The 21,901-nt window shown below is 41.8% G+C and overlaps 1 protein-coding gene across 1 annotated transcript; it reads left to right on the forward strand.

Annotated features, from left to right (window-relative positions):
• Positions 1–7,712: 7,712 nt before the first annotated feature.
• LOC118635400 (PWWP domain-containing DNA repair factor 3B-like) lies at positions 7,713–9,710 on the forward strand. Its single transcript, XM_036270108.1, has one exon. The coding sequence runs from the start codon at positions 7,713–7,715 to the stop codon at positions 9,708–9,710; it is 1,998 nt and encodes a 665-aa protein (XP_036126001.1).
• Positions 9,711–21,901: the final 12,191 nt, after the last annotated feature.

A 21,901-nucleotide genomic window follows, 5' to 3' on the forward strand; every position in this document is an offset into this window, starting at 1 on the left:
TTCCTTACCAGGGATGTGCCTTGGAAAGAAACAGGATCTAGGGAAAGGTTATCCCTGCCTTTCAGCTCAGTCTTATACCCTACTGTATGCTGCTGAAACTGAGCTCTGCCCATTCCATTTCCCCTCTACCTTCTGACTGCCTGAGAGCTTAGGCCAGTGGGGTCTCCGGAGGGCAACAGGAGGTCTGGATGTGACACAACCGGCTGTACCTTCCTCTCTGGTCCTGCTCCTCTCGGGGCCACCCCAATAATGGCCCTTCACACTACAGGGCCAGGGACATGTGATTTCAGTAGGGACCAGCACCAGAGGACTGGTGAACGCCGTCCTAAGCTATCAGGGTCCCAGGTCAAGGGCCAGGGCGGCCCCTCTCAGATCCTGGCACTGTAATGGGAGCTCATCACGTCCCCCCACCAACACTGGGAAGGGTCTCGGGTTTCCTGCTCCCCCCGCCCCTGACCTCCTTGAGAAACTGCATAGGGCTGGGTAGCCCCCTTTTCTTACAAGTCTGAGCCCAAGCTCCGAGGTCTCCTCCTCCAAGGTCATGAGTTCTCAGAACCACCATCTCTTCCCTTGGCCTTTCCAGAGCTGCAAATGCCCGCTCTCCCTGCCAATCATTCTTCTTACTGTCTCATTGCTCCCTGTTTGCTTTCTCTGGACTCCAACTCATTCAATCAAGCTCTTCCTAATTGAAATAATAAGAGGAACCTGTCTAATATCAGGTTGGTTTTTCTCTCTTTCCTTTTAAGGTTTTGCATTTCACTTTGGTTTGGGGGAGTTTTATTATCAAGAGCCTATGTCTGTTTGTATGTGTGCTTGCATCACTGTGTGAGTGTTTCTGTGTGTGTGTGTGTGTGTGTGTGTGTGTGTGTGTGTGTGTGTGTGAATGAGTTAAGCTTGTGGTTGAGCACATGAAATATACCACGTGAAATTTTTCTTTATCTTGGAAAATTGTTGCTATCGTTCCTTCGCACATTCTGCAACCCTCCTCTCTTTGCTATAATTCAATATCTCCTATGAGGTGAGGTACATGCATTTTAGGAATGAATATTTCCTGTGATCATATCAACTACACCTCAAAACATTTCAAACACATTTGGATTGCATTCTATGTAGTGGTATGCGTGTTACCTTTTGCTACACTTTCCTTCTTTTTGTTCACTTACATCCAATTCATTTCCTATCCCCTTAGACTCACTATAAGGTAAGATTTTGGTGCATATGTACACGTAAATGTGTTCTGCCTGTAATATTTGACAACACAGTTTGAAAAATAACGTCTACCTCCACCACCCATTTCCACCCACACTCCTCTTCTCCTTTATTTTTTTTTCTTGTTGTTGTTGTAGTTGTTAATCCTGACCAGAGGATATTTTATATTTTCCATTACTTTTTTTAGAGAGAAGGGGAGGGAGGGACGGAAGGAAGGAGGGAGGGCGGGAGGGAGAGAGATTGACTGGTTGTCTCCCGCACCCACCCCACCCAGGCCCAAGATCCCAACCTGCATTCAATTCCCGATCCTCTAACCACTGAGTAACACCGGCCAGGGCATTCCTTTTCTCTTTTTGATGGAACCCTCTCATGACATCTCTGATGACCACTCTAGACATTTTTTTTATATTTGCCTGTCCTTCATATCCTTAGATGAAGTAGACAGAGTCACTCCCCATGTGATGTACATTTTATGTAAAGTATATACTTTGTACTTAATTGGCCTGCAGTCAGAGTTTGTCTGAATTTGTTTAATGCCAGTACATGAAGATCTGCATCAGTCTATGTGCTGAATGCATAGCATACCCTTGTTGGCTTACACTATGGACTTGGTAGTCCTTCTTCATGGTTTGCAAGCTCCTTGCGTATGTCCATCGCTGTTGTGATGAGCTGTACAATGCAATGCCTTATGCTGTGAACAAGGGCACCTCTTCCTCCTTAGGCACAACGCAGGGAAATCATTAGGTCTGAAATAAACACCTCATTTACTCTCCTGGCTGTTTGTAATTTTGGGGGTCTCGCATGCAATAAAGAGGAGGCTGCCCCTGACTTCTTAACCCTAACTCTGTGCATGAATTCATAGTGTTATAGAGGATATTGGAGCTTTCCCCGTGTCAGGTACCAGGAACTGCAGAGTTAACAGAGCATCTTTGAAAGTACGTTGGTCTACTGGACGGGAGGAACCACCAGTTTGCCAAAGGAATGGGGGAGAATTCACTGTAGTCTTACAATAAGGTGCTGATGGCAAACTTTGATCTTTGTGTAGTTCTTTGCTCAAGTGCCCATGCTTCCTCTTCTCTGAGTAGATGGCTCTGGAGGTGAGTTCCTGCTTGTTTGTTAAGGAAAAATTGGGAGGCAGCGCTTGGTAATTGGAAGGCGTACGTGTATTTAGAGTCAGAGCTGATCATTTGCAGGTGAGAAAGAGGGCTGTTCATAATTTTCTTGGTTTGTAGTATTTGCCATTTAAATAGTATGGACGAGAACAACTCAGATCTCCAGGTAGGAGTGCTAGCTTATGAAGCTAGTGAACAACATAAGAAAAAAGTGCAAAGATACCGATTTTCATTCAACTATTCTAAAAATGGAGTTCAAGCCCAATAAAATCATCATTATTATTATTATTTCTTTTGTTATTGCTCTTCTTTCTTACAGCCAACTGTGCATCTTTGTTTATGTCAAAATAAAATTTCAGCCCTGGCCAGTTTGGCTCAGCGGTTGAGCATCGGCCTGCGGACCAGAGAGTCCCGGGTTCGGTTTCTGCTAGGGACATGTACCACACACACAAAAAATAATAATAATAAAATAAAGTAAAATAAAAATTTTCAATTAAAAGTATATATGGCCCTGGCCAGTTTGGCTCAGCGGTTAGAGCGTGGGTCCGCAGACCAATGAGTCGCGGGTTCGATTCCGGTCAAGGGCAGGTAACTCAGTTGCAATTCGTCTCCAGCCTTGGTTGGGGTTGTGTAGAGGCAACCAGTTGATGTGTCCCTTTCACGTGAATGTTTCTCCTCTCTCTCTCTCTCTCTCTCTCTCTCTCTCCCTCCCACTCTATCTGAACAAAAATGAAAAATGTCCTCGGGTGGGGATAAAAAATAATGAATAAAAATAAAAAAATATATAAACAATGGTTAAAGAATTCAAAAATGCAGCTTAGTCATTTCGTGGAAATTTAAATATGTCTTCAGACTTTTAACCATTTTTTTCCTGCTTGTCCATACTTAAATTTCCAATGACAATGTCTGACTATGACTGCAAGCCCAATGAAATCTTAAAAGCTTAAAAGAACTATGTGTGCAAGTTTATGCTGAATTCATCTGGCAATGGAGAGGTGCAAAAATAGGCAAGAATGTAGTTTCTTCATGACAGACATTTTATAAAGTGTGCCTTTATAATAGCGAAGGGAACTGCCAGCTCATCCTTTCATGAAACTACACGTTTTGGGGACAGTTAAAATCACAAGACCTACAGTTTCAAAGAAGCTCCACTGAACAGCGAGCAATTGTAGGGAGGGGGCGTTGGGGTGATGTTGAGAGAATTTCTGCCTCTGAGGAGTGGTCCCTGGGGCGCATCTCAAGAAAAGTGCCCTCATTTGGACACAACACCTTTGCAGCATTGTGTTCTTTCCTTTCTTCACAAGTGGTTATAGCCCTCGCTGGGAAAAGGAGGGGAAGAACGCAGCTTCCAAATAATTCTTTCAAAAATCATGGCTGTTGATTGGGGAGATGAAACTCTGTGTCATCAACTTCTTTGATTGTTCAACTGAAGAGCAGATGAAATAAAACAAAAGTTATACCAGGACCTGGAAAATAGAAGCTAGTCCATTTCGTAACTTTATTTCCTGATGGTCTGAAATTGACTATGAAGTTGGAGATTGTGGAGTTGCTGTTTATCGTGCCCCCCTACTGTTCTCTTCTGTGTATTCTCTCTCTGCAGGCACGATTGATCTGATTATGAACTAAAACTTTGGATGTATTTTTACATCCAAGCCCTGTGTGTATTTGGAGTTACTGTAAATGTTAGTTTGATGTTGCTCAATGTTCTGGTTTTAACACATTGTGCCTGGTACACAAAAGAGCATTGATATCTACATATTATTCTATCTATCGATCATCTACGTATGTATCTATCCACCTACCTGTACACAACTTTAGAGGGAGAGGAGATTTGTACTCCTATTAGTTTCAAAATGAAAAGAAAGTCATCTGCAAGATTATGTACCAACTCTTAATGGAAGATGTTTGGACTATGGACCAAAGTATATAACGGGAGGACAATTCATTGTTTTCACTGGACACCCTTCCCTTTTGTTTGTCTCTTATAAGCATGTATTGCTTTAGTAATTGGAAAAACAACTGCAGTTGATATTTTGGTTTTCTCTTAAAAGTGGCCCGTTAAAGTGGTTGATACTTGAAAAGAGGTACACAAATGTGAATACAAGAGAATATTCAGAGTGTTTCTTTTATTTTTATTTATTTATTTTGTTAATCCTCACCCAAGAATATCTTTTCCATTGATTTCTTAGAGAGATTGGAAGGGAGGGAGACAGGGGGAGAGAAGCATTGATGTGAAAGAGACACATCAACTAGTTGCCTGCCACATGCGCTGTAACTGAGGCTGGGGATCGAACCTGCAACCCAGGCACATGCCTTTGACAGGGAATCGAACCCACGACCCTTCAGTTTGCTGGCCGACGCTCTAACAACTGAGCCACACCAGTCAGGGCAAAGTGTTTGTACAATTTACAAACTGCTTTATATGCATTGAATATGTGTATACACAGAATAAAAGGTCTAGAGTCAGTGCAGTGTATATTTGCAGTAAGCATTCCCGAGTGTTAGATTAGATGACTGATGCTTAGTATTTTTCATGGGGAACATCTGTAGTAGTGTCAATAACAACAAAAGAAACACCATTTTAGATTTTCCACGTGTGTTTTTAAAATGAAGAAGTAAGAGGACCAGAAAATAACATGTATACTAGAAGCAGAACCTTGTGCATATGCGTGTGTAGAGGCAGGGAACATGGATTAGATGCATCAGTATCAGGCATCTGTGTCTCTAATGTCGCTATAAGAGAGAGAGAGAGAGAGAGAGAGAGAGAGACTGTGTGTGTGTGTGTGTGTGTGTGTGTGTGTGTGTACATGTCTTGGGATGTCGGTTGCTCTCTGGTTGGGTTGAGGTGACTCAGGCACTCCTGCTTTAGGTGACGGGATGGCAGGTCTTGCTGCAGTGACTGAGTCACCTTGTTTTCCTTCCCCTTGCTGTTCTGTGTCTTCACGCAACACCTGTGCTCTGAGAGCAGGTACATTGAATTCTCTAAGACAGAGGACCTGAAACCTGCATGATCACTCACCCTGGTCAAAGACAGAGGTTGCCCAGGTTATGTCCAAATGATGTACATTTAGTCATGGTATAGCTCATATTCTATCTATGAGTGTGTGAATAAAGCTGTACATGCAGGCACTTATTACAGAAATAATATTTCATCTTATGAGGCACATTATTTGAGGCTGGTGATGGATGAGCTAAAATATGTAAGTTTTTTATAATGTATATCTGTACAGTGTATACAGAAAAGTAGAACCTACAAACAGGTTACTTCTGTGTGGGAAGAGGGGGATTGAGAGAATCATTGCGTGTGCTTTCCACACAACTAGATGTCTGAAATTTACTTCAAGTTTTTAAAATTTGGAAGATCCACATTGTCAAGAGATTCACAGAAATGGTGTGAAAACAGGCATTTAGATGAAGCAGTGATCAACGATGCTCTTGAGTGAAGAAATGCTGACCTAGGTCATATGTGCAGGCATGTGCATACGGATGCTTAGGAAACGTGTGGGAAGCCCATTCCCCATCCTACTGAGAGCGAGCATCTATAAAGTGTCATCTCACCCTGGCAGATGGCTCAGTTGGTTGGAGAATAACCCCGTACACCAAAAGTTTGCGAGTTTGGTTCCTGGTCAGGGCGCATACCTGGGTTGCAGTTTCAAGCTCCAGTCATGGTGTGTGTGGGAGGCAACTGATCAATGTTTCTTTCTCTTTCACGTCGATCTCTCTCCCCCTCTCTCTCACTCTCCCTCCTCTCTAAAAATCAATACAACATATCCTTGGGTGAGGATTTAAAATATATATACATATATTAAATATATCTATATATTTCTATATATTAAATCTATCTATCTATCTATCTATCTATCTATCTATCTATCTATCTATATATATGTAGATAGTGTGTTGTCTCCTGCATAAATCGCTCTACACATTTTATTCCACAACCCCTTTAATATTTCTTTAGACACACAAAACAACACATACACTAACAGATCCCATGTTTGTGTCACACACACACACACACACACACACACACTGCTACTCTGAAATAAGGAGTAGTTCACTCTGTTGTGGAATAGGAGGGACTAGCTAAATCAAGTACCTTGAGGTGCAAATATTTGGACATGCAAAAGAAGGATGAAAACCAGCATGACATCTACATGACAAATGAGATTTAACTAACATCTCTGCTTAAGAATGGTATGTATTTCAAAGTTGGAGAAGGGAAAGGGATGAATCAATCCCCATTTCATTGGCTTAATTTCCTCTCTCTTTTGGATTTTCTGGATTAACACAGAGATGCACAAATCCTGGGTGTTGACATTTGGTTTCACTTGTCCCTGGAAGAACAGTGCACTTCACAAGCCCAGAGGGTACAAGGTGTGTCCAACTGGCAGTTGCAGTTTTTGGATCAACAGATCCTGCTCACAGAACCACACCTACCACGGTCCACTTGGCGTTCGGTAAGACTTTCCCATTTTAGTACACATTTCATCTGCAATCACTAATTTCATGTTGACATTTGGGGTGGGTTTTATGTTGCTCCTTGCTCTACAGTCACTACTTCATGCTGATTTGATGCTGGGGAGAGGGGGAGCCCTTTAAAGCACCACAGAGAAAGGAAGAGGTGTACGTCCCAGCCAATGGCTCGTGCCTGCAGCATTCCTTATGAAGGGGAACACCTGTAACCACCATATGAGCATCATGAACCTCTGAGTTCTAAGCTCATGTTCTTGAACATGATATTGTGCTGACACTCAGTGTCTGTAGGTTGGAGATCATCTCTGGCTCCCTTGGGTCCACAGGGCGGCACTAGCACCCCAGGAAAGAAACACTGAAGCATGCCCCTAGGATGAGCCCCAAGGAGCACAAAAGGCCCAGGATGTCCAATAAACACATGACATTCCGGGCAGGACACCCACCTGCCCACACAGGTGCTCTTTAATAGGCAGTAGTAACAAATAGGGCTCGAAGTTGGGTTCAGAGGGCTGAAGAACTCTTCTGGTATCTTAGTATTTTTTTTCCCTAAATAGTTGCCTTGTATCCTGCCCCCTCCCCAACTTCCAGTCTGTTACACATTCTTTATATTGATCTCTTATCAATTCTCAATGACCAACTTCTACTACTTCCACAAAAGGAACTCTTTCTGATACTCTCCTTTTCCTTTGCCCATTCCAGTATTCTCCGGTCTAGTCTGTCAAAACGTAAGTTCCAGCATTTCTGGGAGATACAAGTGGAGAAGGACTGGCCACAGAAGCGATAAACCCTCTGTAGTCCTAGACAAAAAGGTGCGAAGAACATTGTCTTAGGGAGGAGTCCTTCTGTAGCTGTGGGTATGCCAGCCAGACCCCCCGACCTCTGTTGATGACCTCTCATCACCCAACTACAATCAAAATGGACTCTGAGTATGTCCTATGCAATTGGAAAGGCCACTTTTGGCCAGCGAGGGTTTTGTCTAGATCCATAAGCTTACCGAAATATAAGAAGAGAAAGACATGTTATCTACAAGTTCAAATACTCTCAGTAGATAACAAAATTAAAGTGAAAAGCAGAAACGTCAAGATCCTAAATGAGTCTCAAACTGAGTCCATCGCCTCGTCGATAGTGGCCCAGTCTAAGGCCAGCTTCTCACCAGGAGAGGGAGTGGCCTACAGAAGCGCTCTTAAGTTGGCACTGGAGATTCTGAAAGAGAGAGCAAGCCTGGGTGCGGCAAGGGCATCCGATGGTCCAGAGACCGCTACGATGTCTCAAAAGGGACCGAAAAGGGGATCTGGTAAAAAGGACCAGAAGCCCAAAGGGAACACCCCAAGAAGTCTCAGGGGAAGTAAAAACCCCAAATCACTGATGTTGGGTTCAGAGGGTGAGGACGCCCCCGACGGTGACAAATCCCAGGTGCACATATCCCGCACTCCTGTTCCAAGGGAAACTCGAGCAAAGTCCTCACAGAGAGCCAGCACGTGCTCAAACTTCCCATTGCTTTCAGAAGACGACTGTGAGAAAGAGGGCCGGACAAAGACAGACACCTCAAGAGTTCGTTCCCGGCATTGTACGGTCAAGGAGGACTTTGCAGGTGCTAAAGATGGAGGCGTCCTTCCATCTCTGCCACCCAGTGTCATTGTCACTGTGCCCAAGGCCCGGAAAAGAGAGGCACCACGCAGCACCTGCCCAAAGACCCTGGTCGTCTCCTCTGAGTGTTCTCCCTTCTCGGGGAACCCTGAGGACCCTGGAGAGGGTGCCCGGAAGCCAGGCTCAGAAGGCGCGGCAGCATCCTCCAGTCCCCCCGACCTGGGGCTGCGTCGTTCACTTCGTTTGGCAAACAAAGTAAGGAAGCATTGGGCACTGGAGTTCAAGAGAGGACGGCAAAAGCTTCAGCCCTCAGTTGACTCAAAAGCTATTCACCCCACCACCGCTGTGAAGAAGGGTGTTGCCAAGGATGTGGGACAACCAACAAGCACGGCTTTCCCACAGGAGTCGTGTCCCATTGAAAGAGGAATGATGGTCTGGTTTAAGTTTCAGAATCACCCCTTTTGGCCAGCAGTGGTCAAGAGTGTCAGCCACACGGAGCAGACCGCAAGGGTGCTTTTGATTGAGGCAGACATGCACCGTGAAAAGAGCGGCATTCGAGTGCCTCTTCGGAGATTAAAGCACCTGGATTGTCGAGAGAAAGAGAAACTACTGATGAGAGCCAGGAAAGTGTACGAGCAGGGTGTGAACTGGTGCTTCTCCCTGATTTCCCACTACAGAGAAGGGCTCGGTCGTGGGTCTTTTGTGGGCTCTTTCCTGGACTACTATGCTGCTGACATCAGCTACCCAGTTAGGAAAGCCATCCAAGAGGGGGAGGTGGACATCGACTTCCCAAAGGTGAATTACGTGGACCTGGAAGATTCTGAGGAGGAGGAGAGCTCCCCGGGTGCCAAGAGGCCCCGCAAGAAAATTCTTCCTGACCGGATGAAGGCCGCTTGGGACCGAGACAACCAGAAACTCGTGGACTTCATTGTGAAAAGGAAGGGGGCAGACCCCCATCTTCTGGACATTGTCAAAGGCAGGAAACAGTCCAGGTGGCTGTCCTCATTTCTGAATTCAAGCAGGTACGTGATCTGCATTGAAACATACCTGGAGGATGAAGATCAGTTGGATGTCGTGGTAAGGCATTTGCAAGAGATCTACAAGCACGTAGACAAGAACATGCTGACTCTGACCAGAGACGACAAAGTGAGTTTTGTTCTGGAAGTCCTCCTGCCAGAAGCCATTATCTGTTCAATTGCTGCACTTGATGGGTTAGATTACAAGAAGGCAGAAGAAAAGTACCTGCAAGGGCCACCTGTGCATTCCCGGGAAAAGGAACTATTTGATAAAAACATCTTAAGGAAGATGAGAAAGACACGGCCCTGAGGAGCAAGGCTAAATAACTCCCCCCCTGCACCCGCACGGTAGCAGAGAGACCTCTCATTTGTATCATTAATAAAAACCCTGACTGCACGACACATGTGATCTCTCTATTCTCTATGGCGTGAAAGGCATTCTGGAAACTTGGGGACATGCTGAATTAGTTTTGGGTCTCTCTCTGGCCTTTGTGGGTGGCACGGTCATCATCATTTCTTGTTCCCAAACTCTCCCCAAACTAATTTGTAAAATATTGCCAACAGCTGTACTTCTCTCTGCTTGCTCAGATGTGTAACTCTCCAGACATTTTCATAAAATTGCTTTTGACTGTATATAGTTAACATTTTAATATAAGACACATGCTCTTGCATTACACGATAGAGCCCTGCTAACAGGTATTAAGCGACAATCACTTTTAAAATGAGATGTATTTTACAGAAACATCACATGTATTTTACAGAAACATCACATCACGGGAATGCTCATGCTTTTTGGGATACATTTGTATAAATGATTGAATGCCTTCCTATGATCCTTCCTGAAAAATAATTAAAATGTATGTGTATATATAGACAGGAAACAGAAAACACATTATTTTCAAATAAAAACCTGATATTTTGTTGCTGTCATGAGTTAATTCTCTAAATATCTAGTGAGAGACCTAGGTAAGTAGTTAACTACAGAAAAATGAAGATGATTAAAATGTATAGATGAAGTCCAAAAGCTGAAATATTAGATTTTTCTAAAGAATAAATACTTATTTTTTAATATGTTTGTTTGATATATTTAGTGGAACCTAAGAAATTACTTAACTAGAAATGGTTAACCATAACTAGAGTTACTAAATGAAAGCAGGATTCTAGAAATAATCACTTCTCAATGCTAAATTCTTATTTATTGTTGGAATAATGAATTAATACTATAGGTAAGTTATGGTATCTAGGCAAGTTGTTCCCCCAAAGATAACTTGAATTACATGTAGAAGCGAGCTATTGGAAACATACTCTTCTCAAATATAATTTTTCTTTATTAATGAATTAGTTTTACACAACTATGTATTTCTATTTCACTAGCTAAATAGACATTACTAAATATAATTAGAATAAATAGAAACTAGACGCTGAAAATCATGCTTTTCTCAACTCTAAATTTTTATTTCTTGTTGAAATAGATTAATATTATAGATGATTAATGTTACCTAGGTAAATTGGTGATGTGGAATAACTATAAATAACTAGAATAACCACTTCATGCCAGTAAATGTCAGAATAAGTATTTCTTCTAGAATCCACCCCCCCCACACACAGAATACTTCTTTTAACGATCATGCAGAGACCAGACCCTTTGTGAGAGTTTAGAAGTTCTTCAGAGAAGTTCCTGCATACTATTGGAGCAAAAAATATGCGAATAAACAGATTGAAGGGGTAAGAAGAACAATTTCACTTTCCTTTGTCACTCCTTCCCCAAGGTGAAACAACTCAGTACCAAGACTTACTTATTCAGCCCATGATTTCTTCCACAGGGGAAAGTGAGAACATGTGAGTGATCACACCCAGCTTCCATAGCTGTGTAAGATGCTGCCCAAGATGTCAACTTCTTTTTATTAATTTATTTTTAAATTACAGTTGACATTCAATATTACTTTATATTAGTTTCAGGTGTACAGCATATTGGTTAGACAATTATATAATTGATGAAATGATCTCTCCAATTTTAGTACTGACCTGGCACCATATGTAGTTGTTACAATATTATTAGCTATATTTCCTATGCTGTACTTTACATCCCTGTGACTATTTTGTAAGTACTAATTTGTACTTCTTTCTTATTCCACACAGAATAGTGAGGTGATCTCCATGGGTGAGGGATTGGGGAGAGGCTGTGAGAACAACAACCAGGACTTGAAACCCCACAAAGGAACACTACTAACCACTTCATGGTTCATTCTACTAACCACTTAATAGAATCCATAAGGAATCCTTCAGACTCCCCAATTGTTTCACAGTCACCCCAATATCACCGCCCCCCCCCCAGCTTCTGGAGTGCACCTTTGTGGACAGCAAGTGAAAGTCTTTGCAGACAGCTACTTAGCACATGCAGAAAGCTGGCTTAACTCTGTGAGATTGGAGGAAGGATCACAAATGAGCATTTCAGGGCATCACCCTAGGGAAAACAAATTAGAAGATTCAGAACCCTACTTTGCATGATTGAGAGAAGGGATACAAGCTTAAGAATTCCCTCCCAAAAGGGAACAAGAAGTGTCGAGCAGGAATATCCATAGAAATGGTCTGGGAAAGCCTCAGAATCCTTTGATCTGGCTAGTGAAGGTGTTTTTCTCCCAAAGCCAGTCAATAAAGATCGGAGGAGGTGACTCCTTCTTCAAACACAAAGACAGAAACACAAGACTTCAAAGAATATGGAAAAATCAAGGAAACATGGCATCACCAAAGGAACACAATAATTTTACCAAGTCCCCCAAAATGAAGATACATGTATTCTCGATAAAGAATTCCAAATAATTGTGGGATTTTTACATTTTATTTTATTTTTAAAATTAAATTTATTAGGATGACATTGGTCAATAAGATTATATAAGTTTTAAGTGTACATTTCTATGACACATGATCCGTATATTGCATTGTATGTCCACCATCCAAAGTCAAATAATCTTCTATCACATATATTTGGCCCCCTTTACCCTTCAGTATCCCCCACCCCCTTTCCTCTGGTAATCACCATACTGTTGTCTATGTCTATGAGTTTCAGTTTTATATCCCACATATGAGTGAAATTATATGGTTCTTAGCTTTTTTTCTGATTGACATATTTTGTTTAGCATAATATTCTCAAGGTCCGCTGTCGCAAATGACAGTAAGTGATACCTCGGTTCTCGAACGCCTCGGATTTCGACCAAATCGGTATTCGACCAGGAGATTCGAGAAACTTTTGTCTCGGAATCCGAACAAATATTTGGAACTCGAACTTCCGAGATGAGCCGAGTTGAGCCGAATGGCGTTCATTCGGCCCAGCGCGCCTTGCTTGCGTCATCAGTGTGAGTGCAGAGAGAGAGCCACGCTTTGTGGAGAGAGTCACGCTTTGTGGAGAGAGTCACGCTTGACACTGAATTTAACCCTTAGACATACTGTACACTTTTATTTCTTGTTGAGACTTATGTTTTTCTACATATTATATACAAATTAGGCCAGTAAATAGGCATTTTCTGGGGCTTGGAACGAATTAATCCAGTTTCCATTATTTCATTGCTTCGGTTCTCGAACAATTTGGTTCTCGACCGTCCTCCTGGAACGAATTATGTTCGAGAACCGAGGTATCACTGTATTTCATTTTCCCTTAGGACTGAGTAGTATTTCATTGTATATACATACCACATCTTTTTTATCCAATCATCCATCGAAGGACACTTTGGTTGTCTCCATGTCTTGGCCACTATGAATAATGCTGCAATGAACATAGGGGTGCTTATATCTTTGTGAATAAATGTTTTCAAAATTTTGGGGTAGATACCCAGAAAAGGGATATATGGTAACTCTATTCTTAAATTTTTGAAAAACCTCCATACTGTTTTCCATAGTAGCTGTACCAGTTTACATTCCCACCAGCAGTGAATGAGGGTTCCTTTCTCTCCACAACCTCTCCAACTCTTGTTATTACTTGTTTTGTTGATAATAGCCATCCTAACAATTGTGAAGTGGTATCCTATTGTAGTTTTGATTTCCATTTCCTTAATAGCTAGCGAAATCGAGCATCTTTTCATATATCTGTTGGCCATTTGTATGTCTTCTTGGGAGAAGTGTCTGTTCAGGTTCTCTGCCCATTTTTTTAAAAACTACGTTTTTTATTGATTTTTAGAAAGAGAGGAAGAGAGAGGGGGAGAGATAGAGAAACTTCGATGTGTGAGAGAAACATTGCTTGACTGCCTCCTACACACTCCCAATAGGGGATTGAGCCTGTAACCCGGGCATGTTCCCTGATTGGGGAATTAATGAGAAACATTTGGGTGCATGGGGTGACACCCAACCAACTGAGCCACACTGGCCAGGGCCTCTGCCCATTTTTAAATTAAGTTGTTTGTTTTTTGTTGTTGAGTTGTATAAGTTATTTATATATTTTGGACATTAGCCCCTTATCAGAGGTATTGTTTGCAAATATCTTCTCCCATTCTGTTAGTGGCCTTATTTGTTTTGTTAATGGTTTCTTTTGCTGTGCAGAAGCTTTTTGATTTGATGTAGTGCCATTCATTTATTTTTGCTTTTTACTTCCCTCTCTAAGACCATGGTTCTTAAGTTTGGTAGCTATGTTTTCTTCTATGTATTTTATTGTTTAAGATCTTATATTTAAATCTTTAATCATTTCAAGTTAATTTTTGTGTATGGTGTTAAACAGCAGTGTAGTGTCATTATTTTGCATGTGGTTTTCCAATTTCCCTAGCATTATATTTGAAACAAACAATTGTTTTAAGCAAGCTCAGTAAGCTATAAGAGAACACAAATACAACTCAGTGAAATAGGGAAACAATCATGAATAGAACAAGAGTTTCAACAGAGAGATAGAAATTGTAAAATAGAAGCAAACAAATTCTGGAGCTGAAAGATATAATGAATGAAATAAAGAATGCAATAGAGAAAAATAAAAATTAAAGATTTAATAGGACCACTGACAGCAAACTTGAGCAAGCAGAAGAATCTGTGAATTTGAAGAGAGGTCTTTGGAAATTATGCAGTCAGAGGAGAACAAATTAGAACAATGAAAAAGAGTGAAGAAAGCCCATGGGAATTATAGGACACCATTATGGGACTCTCAGTAGGAGAATAGAGAAAGAAAGAGACAGAAAGCTTATTTTTAAAAATTCATCACAATGTCTCTTTTAACCAAAAGAGAAATGCAAAGACCCATGTTTTATTGGTGATAGGAAGGTGAAGGGACAAATGCTGTGACTGTTTGGGGAAAATAGGGCATCTAGCAAGAGGTGGGAAGAAAGAAGATACACACAGTGTGTTTTGTTTACAAATCTAAGTGGAAGATGCTGGAAGGTAGTGAATGTGTCCTTAACATCCACTTTCCCAGAAACTTGAAGAATGGTCAGGAAGTATTTTTTTTTAAAATGTTTTATTTATTGATTTTAGAGAGAGAGAGAGGAAGTGGGGGGAGAGAGAGAGACATCGATTTGTTGTTCCACTTATTTATGCATTCATTGATTGTTTTTTGTATGTGCTTTGATGTGGGTTTGAACCTGTAACCTTGGTGTATCAGTCGACACTCTAATCAACTGAGCTACCCGGCCAGGGCCTGGGAGCCATTTTTTTTTTTTTTGGTGGTACATGCTCCTAGTGGGAACCGAACCTGGGACTCTCTGGTCTGCAGGCCGACGCTCAACCGCTGAGCCAAACTGACCAGGACAACCATTCTTTATTACTTCAGTAATGAAGGTGACTTAACATTGTCAATGTGTCTATAGTCCTAGGATAATAAAAAGATATGTGGTTAGAGATCCCCACATCAGTTGAACAAGAAGGGCAAAGTTTCTTGTGAGCTTTTGTATTCTTTTGATCCCAGGAGGTGAAGCAACAGGAATGTGGCAAACTTTGGCTCTTTCTCTGAAGATGAAAATAAAGGGCAGGTATCTGGTTCAGATGTCAAGGATGCAGATGAAGATTTCTGAATTGTGCAGTCAACAAATGTTTATTGAATGCCTACCAGGCACTGGAAGACTATGCTAAAACTCACATCCCTCTGAAAGGCTGTGAGTCTCAGGGATGGAAAACACACACTTATCCAAAAATTACACAAGTGTCTAGTTACAAACTGGGCCAAGTCCCATGAGAGAAAATATAAGAAGCTAAGAGAAGATAAAATGGGGGCATGAGGCAGGGCTTTGGGGACCATGAGAAGGATTTGATACTTAATAGGAAGGGAAGCAAGAGCCCTGCAAGGATCAACTAGGATAATCCCCCTTCTGATCAACCTAAAGTTAATTGATTAGAGCCTTGAATTACACTCACAAAATCCTATCACCTTTGTCATATTCTGTCATTTACAAATAAGTCAAAAGTTTCAAAGGCCCTCAATGGAAGGAGAATTACCCAAGAGTGTGACTCATTGAGAGTCACCCTTTGGGTATGTTTGCCATACTTGTGAACCAGTTTATCTCCAAATGACCAATGTATGATACTACAAAATCATGCATGGGTAAAAGAGCCATTCAAAGTGCCAGAAAGACTAGTGGGTTTTAATGTAACAAAGTATGAAAAGTTCAGTGATCAGATTTCAGATTCCACATTATAACTAATCTTAAAGAAATTACCACTTTTTGAATTTTGTATAGTACCAAAAAAGACATGCAATTACCTGAAGAGTTTCAACCACATACTCTAGAATTTGTGGACACCTCTAGAGAAAAGTGAACCAAATACCGAGCTTAACTGTTTAGAGATGGGACTTCAAAAATATTGCCTGAAAATTTTCACTGTCTTTTAAATTGTCTTTAAATTTAGTTTAAAGCTATTAAGATACTTCTTCCTTTTCCAATAACATATTTTTATGAGGCCCAATTTTCCCCATGTACTTCCATCAAAATAACACATCTCAAAAGATTGAAAACAGAAGCAGATAGGACAATTGAGCTTTTTTTTTTTTTATGAAAAAGATATTTAAGAGATTTGCAAAAAGTCAAATAATATCACTCTTCTCACCAATTTCTTTTTGATTATTTATTTTTCATAAAGTTATTTAAGCTAATGTGCAATGGGGTTGTTTTTAATTGAGCCAATAAATATATATTTAAAAATTGTCTTAGTATCAATTCTGAATACAGTAAATATTGATGACCATAATACATATAAACCAAACTGCTGTCCTTCTTTAATAATATTTAAGAGTCTAAGGGTGTTGCCCTGGCCTGTTTGGCTCAGCGGTTAGAGTGTTGGCCTGCAGTCCAGAGAAAGAGTCTAAGGGTGTCATGAGACCAAAAAGTTTAAGAATATATATATACACATACACATTTTATATATACATATTTTACTGGTTTCCTTAGGAGGAGAAATCTTCATGGATAGGAGACAGGTAAAATTCTAATCAGAAAAATTAAGTGGTCTAGTTGAGTACATAAGTTGAGATCCCGGGGCCCTCATTTCCATTTTAGGCCCAACGGTTTGACCATAAACAGGTCACGTGGCTACTGCGTGCTGTTATTGCTATATCATGGCTTGAGACTATACCTGCTCACAACTCACCTTGTCCAGGGGATAGAAACAGAGGCACATTGGCAGTATTTCATAGCATTTCTCTGGCTTGCACTTTCCCTAAATATTTTTGGGACTTCCAGATTTTCTCAAAACTGCCCCCACTGTTTCTAGGAGCACCCCAATAATTTCTGAAAGTTAGTTCATAGCAGACACTGTCAGAACAAAATCTGAGTCTCCTTTGTTTTGTTGCCCCATGCACAGAATCTCACTGGTGCATGAGCAGAATCTTTGGGCTATGAAGTTTCCATTTCCAAGCTCTGCTATCTCAGCTATTTTAGAGGTCCTGGGAGCCTTCCAGTGATTGCTTTTTGGCCTGGTCTGATGGAAGAAACTACATCTTGGGAGGCATATGCCCTGGTTCTAGTCTTAGCTCTGCTAATGGCCAGCTACATGATCACAGGCAGTTTGTTGAGCCTTGGTACTGGAAAGTGATATCTAAAGGCATCAAAGCTTATGCTCCAGATCCAATCCCTGTGAACAGAAGCTCTTTACAACTGCTTGAACCTACTTGAAGAAAAGGAGGTTAAAGACCTGTATTTTACTGTCAATCTCCACAAGTCTCCAGATGTGAATCCCTGATCTTCTACACCCCACTGTCAAGGACCAAAAGACAGCGGTTCTCAACCTGTGGGTCGTGACCCCTTTGTGGGTCAAACAACCCTTTCACAGGGGTCGCCTAAGACATAACAGTAGCAAAATTACAGTTATGAAGTAGCAACAAAAAACTAATTTTATGGTTGGGGGGTCACCACAACATGAGGAACTGTATTAAAGGGTCGTGGCATCAGGAAGGTTGAGAACCACTACTTTAAGCTTTGGCGTTGAGCTTTCAGGAAGTCTGGAAGGGTGCAGAATTCCTAAATAGAAGTCATGCCTCTCACAGGGCTGGGCATGGGCATTGAGTAGTTAAGGGAATAAAGAGTTTTTTTAAGGAAAGGGATTATGGAAACCATTTATTTCTAATTAGGTATAACTAACTTCAAAATGAAAGTTATAATAAGTCAGAGGGGAAATGGAAGAGCGCCATTATAAAAATGAGGCTCCATACCCCTTTACCCTCTGCTCTCCAAAGAGCCCTGAGAGCAGGACAGAAACATATGATGTCTTTTCGGCCACACACAGCCTCTGCCAGGCCCCAAGCACTATATCTCATAGGACAAATTTTCTGGTATATGCTTCAGATGCTTATCCCCCACATCTTTACATGGGGGAGAAAAAAAGAAACCTACCCACCACCCCCAGAAAGTCCTAAGAACATGGAAACCAGGGATGTCCCACCACCACCTCACCTCACCTCAGGAACTGGCTAAGTTCTGCACTATGACAGTGGGAGGGGCAAGTCATAACTGCTGTTAACCATTTATTGAGAACCTGTGTTTTCCTTCCCTTTGTGTGTGTGTATGTGTAGGAAGTGGTGGAGGGTGAGCTGCCTTGGTTTGCCATTCTAACTTGCAATGCCAGAGCACTGACCTGAGCAAAACCCATCTACCAGGTCAGAGGCTACACCATGGAGGGAGGGAGAGATGGGGGTCAGCACTAGATGAGAGTGTGGTGACCTAAGTAGGCTGGGCTGATAGGTACTGGCAAGCTCCCTGATGTGAGAGACAGAATAATGCCCCCTGCCCCTCAACCTCCACCAAGATGTCCATGTCCTAATCTGGAAACTATGAATGTGTTATCTTATACATAGTAAAAGGGATTTCACAGATGTGATTAAGTTAAGGAACTTGAGATTGAGATCTGATCCTGGATTATCCAGGTGGGTCTGATGTAATCACAAGGGTCCTAATAAGAGGGAGGCAGAGGTCAGAGTCAGAATGGGAGATGTGGTGATGGAATCAGAGTCAGAGAGAGATTAGAAGAGGCTGGGGTAATGGCTTAAAGATGGAGGAAGGGGCCACAGGCCAAGTAATTCAGGTGGACTTTAAAAGCTAGGAAATGCAATGGAATGGATTCTCCATTAGAGTCTCCAGGAAGAACACAGCCTTGTCAACACCATAATTTTAGCCCAGTAAAACACATCAGACTTCTGATCTCCAGAACTGTAAGAGAATAAATGTGTGTTGTATAAGCCACTCAGTTTGTAGTAATTTGTTATGGCAGTGATAAGAAACTCATATGACTGGTAACTAGACAGTCTGGCCATTCAGAACAAGCTGTGGTCTGGAGGCCTGAATGCTGATATCGATTTCTAGTACCAGCAAAGACAGTAGGAGATGTTAGGCTCAGTACAGAGGAGCTAGACTCTCAGGGCACTGAAACAGGGTCTATCACTGGAACTGGCCAGAATAGAGGGAGACTGAGTCTCCAGAAACAAGGCAAGAGTCCAGAGACTGAGTGCTATCTAACCTGGGCTTGAATCCAAGTTCCATCATTTTTTAGCCATGTGACCTTGGTAACTTATGACACCCTTCTGGAAATGGAAATAATGGTAACGTCTGAGGTAAAGTCATTAGGAGAAATGAGAAAAAATTCTGTATGCTTGGTATAGTGCCTGACACACAGACATGCTTAATAAAAAGAGTAGCTGGTATTATTTTTATTCCTAGAAGTGGAATGAGCAGCACCAGGCTGACCAGGTTTCTATCCTCTATCAGACCAGATGCAGGATTAGTCCCAGAGCCCATGTGCTGGCAGGGGCAGGTGGGAGGCTTTGTAAGATTGTAATAAGTGGTTGAAGCTGTGGGGACAGCATACCTACCAGGTCATCCATCAGTCTTTTCCTCAGGAGCCCCACAGAGGAAGGGGACCATTAGGTTTTGGGGTTCAAGCACCAAGTACCTATCTCAATTCCCCAAACACCTACATATGTATTTGGTACTGAAGTTCCTCTGATAAGTTAGGGCATAACATGGATTTAGAAACTGGTGGCTGATATTTCCAGAGTGGCTACAGCAAATCAAGGAGATAGGTGCTCCCCTCCTTATCAGACCCCAGAGTCCATGGAGGCCTTCTCACAATGGTCAGTTTCTCCCATGGTAATTTGAAGCAAAACCTTGGTTGTTAGGGAACTTCCATAAATTCTATTGCTCTGATCTGATCATCTGCAGTTGAAACACAAAAGTTAATGTTAGTTGACTAGATGGGGAGAGAAATTAGAAGAGAGTTTGGGATGTTTTTACTTTCAGCTGCAAGTAACAGAAAGCCCACTTCCAGGTGGTCCCAGCAATATGGAAGATCTGTTATCTCATGTCATCAGCAGTCCTGAGGCAAGAGTTCTGGGACTATTAATGCAGTGTCCCCTCGAGGCCATCATTGGCCAAGTTCCTTTCATCCTTCTGTTCTTCAACCTTCAATGAGCTACCCTTGTCCTTACTAGTTTCCTTCATCGTGACAAGATGACTGCTGTGGTACTTTGTAACACGTAGACATGGCAATATCATGACGATGATGGAGAAACTGAAACCCTTCCCCCAATACTCCCCCCATGCCCATCTTTTTTTAAAAAATTTTCTTTTTAAAAAAATTGATTTAGAGAGAGGAAAGGAGAATGAGAGACAGATAGAAACATCGATGAGAGAGAACATCGATTGGCCGCCTCCTGCATGCCCCCCACTGGGGATTTGTCCTACAACCTGGGCATGTGCCCTGACTGAGAATCGAACTGGCGACCTCTTGGTGCATGGGTTGACACTCAACCACTGAGCCACACCCATCTTATATCACCAGGCGATAGGAATGGAGACCTACTGTCTGAATCTGGAGATATCTCACACTCCCCTAAGACTCACTGGCCTTGTGAAAAATGGGGAATAATCTGAGGAAGGCAAAAGAACAGATGTTGTTTGAACAATTTACCATACCTACTGCACATACAGAAAAGTGGAAAATGCAGAAAATACTTTCCTTTGAATGAAAGAAGAGAAATAGGGGCTGATAATCTACGAGGCATAGAGATATTCATCCCCACCCCCCTCTTCTAATATATCTTCATGGAAAGAAATAAGAGCTAGATACAACAGAACAGAAGGAAATTTTACAGGGGAGATTCCTTCAGAAGCAGAAGAGCCAACATTATACACATTATTTCCTATGTCATTGATGTCTAAGGCTACACAGGGAATTGTCACAGTATCCTATGACATGGCTTCCTTGGTGCTGGCTGTGCAGCAGAATCGCCATGGGAGCTTTTACAAAGTACATATCCATGGGTAAGCCCAGCCCTGGGGAATCTGATTTGGTAGCTAGACTGGGCCCAGGAATCTGCATTTTATTAATGGCTCCCCAGGTAACTCTGATGTTAAAGGGTTGTTGAGGAGCGCTATGTCATCCCTTACAAAACCTGACAGTTCAGAAGGTAGAGAAAACTCCTGTTCTCCTTTCTGCTGTTCAGTATTATTTTGCCATTTTCAGCATTCATGTAACTTTGCAAGTTCTTGAATACTGGCATCAGTCCCATATTCTCCCAGCTCTGACTTGCAGCCCAACAGATAAATGTCTTTGGTAGAGTCCTTCAGGTATAGCTCTTGGATTCTGACAACTGAAATCTATCAGGGAGCCAAGGGGATGTATGAACTCAGGATGAAAAGCAGAACCACAGTGGACAAGGTGTTAGATTGGCATTGGGATATAGACAAGACTGACTGCCTTGGACATCACATAAAAGATGGAACCGACTTATGTAAGTGATACACAGAAGAATTTATTCAAAAGGTAATTTTCAATAATATACATGTACAATTCAACTTCCATGTATTCAACTTTATGAGATTTATACAAGAGACTACACTATTACTTACATAAGGAACAAAGACAAGAGCAACAAACTGTATTACAACCATAAAACATTTGAAAAGCCCTAGCCTGGATGATCCCAAATAACCTTCCAGCTTAATGTCTCTCTCCCTTTGGTTCCAGAGTTCTCAGTGTTCCTTGCTGCCCCTTTTCACAATGCACAACTCTACCCACTGTTAGCATCACTCCATCTGTTTTAGACTG

The sequence above is a fragment of the Molossus molossus genome, unplaced genomic scaffold, assembly GCF_014108415.1.
Source record: "Molossus molossus isolate mMolMol1 unplaced genomic scaffold, mMolMol1.p scaffold_m16_p_2, whole genome shotgun sequence".
NCBI classification, from domain to species: Eukaryota; Metazoa; Chordata; class Mammalia; order Chiroptera; family Molossidae; genus Molossus; species Molossus molossus.

Excerpts from the sequence above, each read along its gene's own strand:
- LOC118635400 (XM_036270108.1), top strand. The coding sequence starts at position 7,713 with ATGGACTCTGAGTATGTCCTATGCAATTGGAAAGGCCACTTTTGGCCA.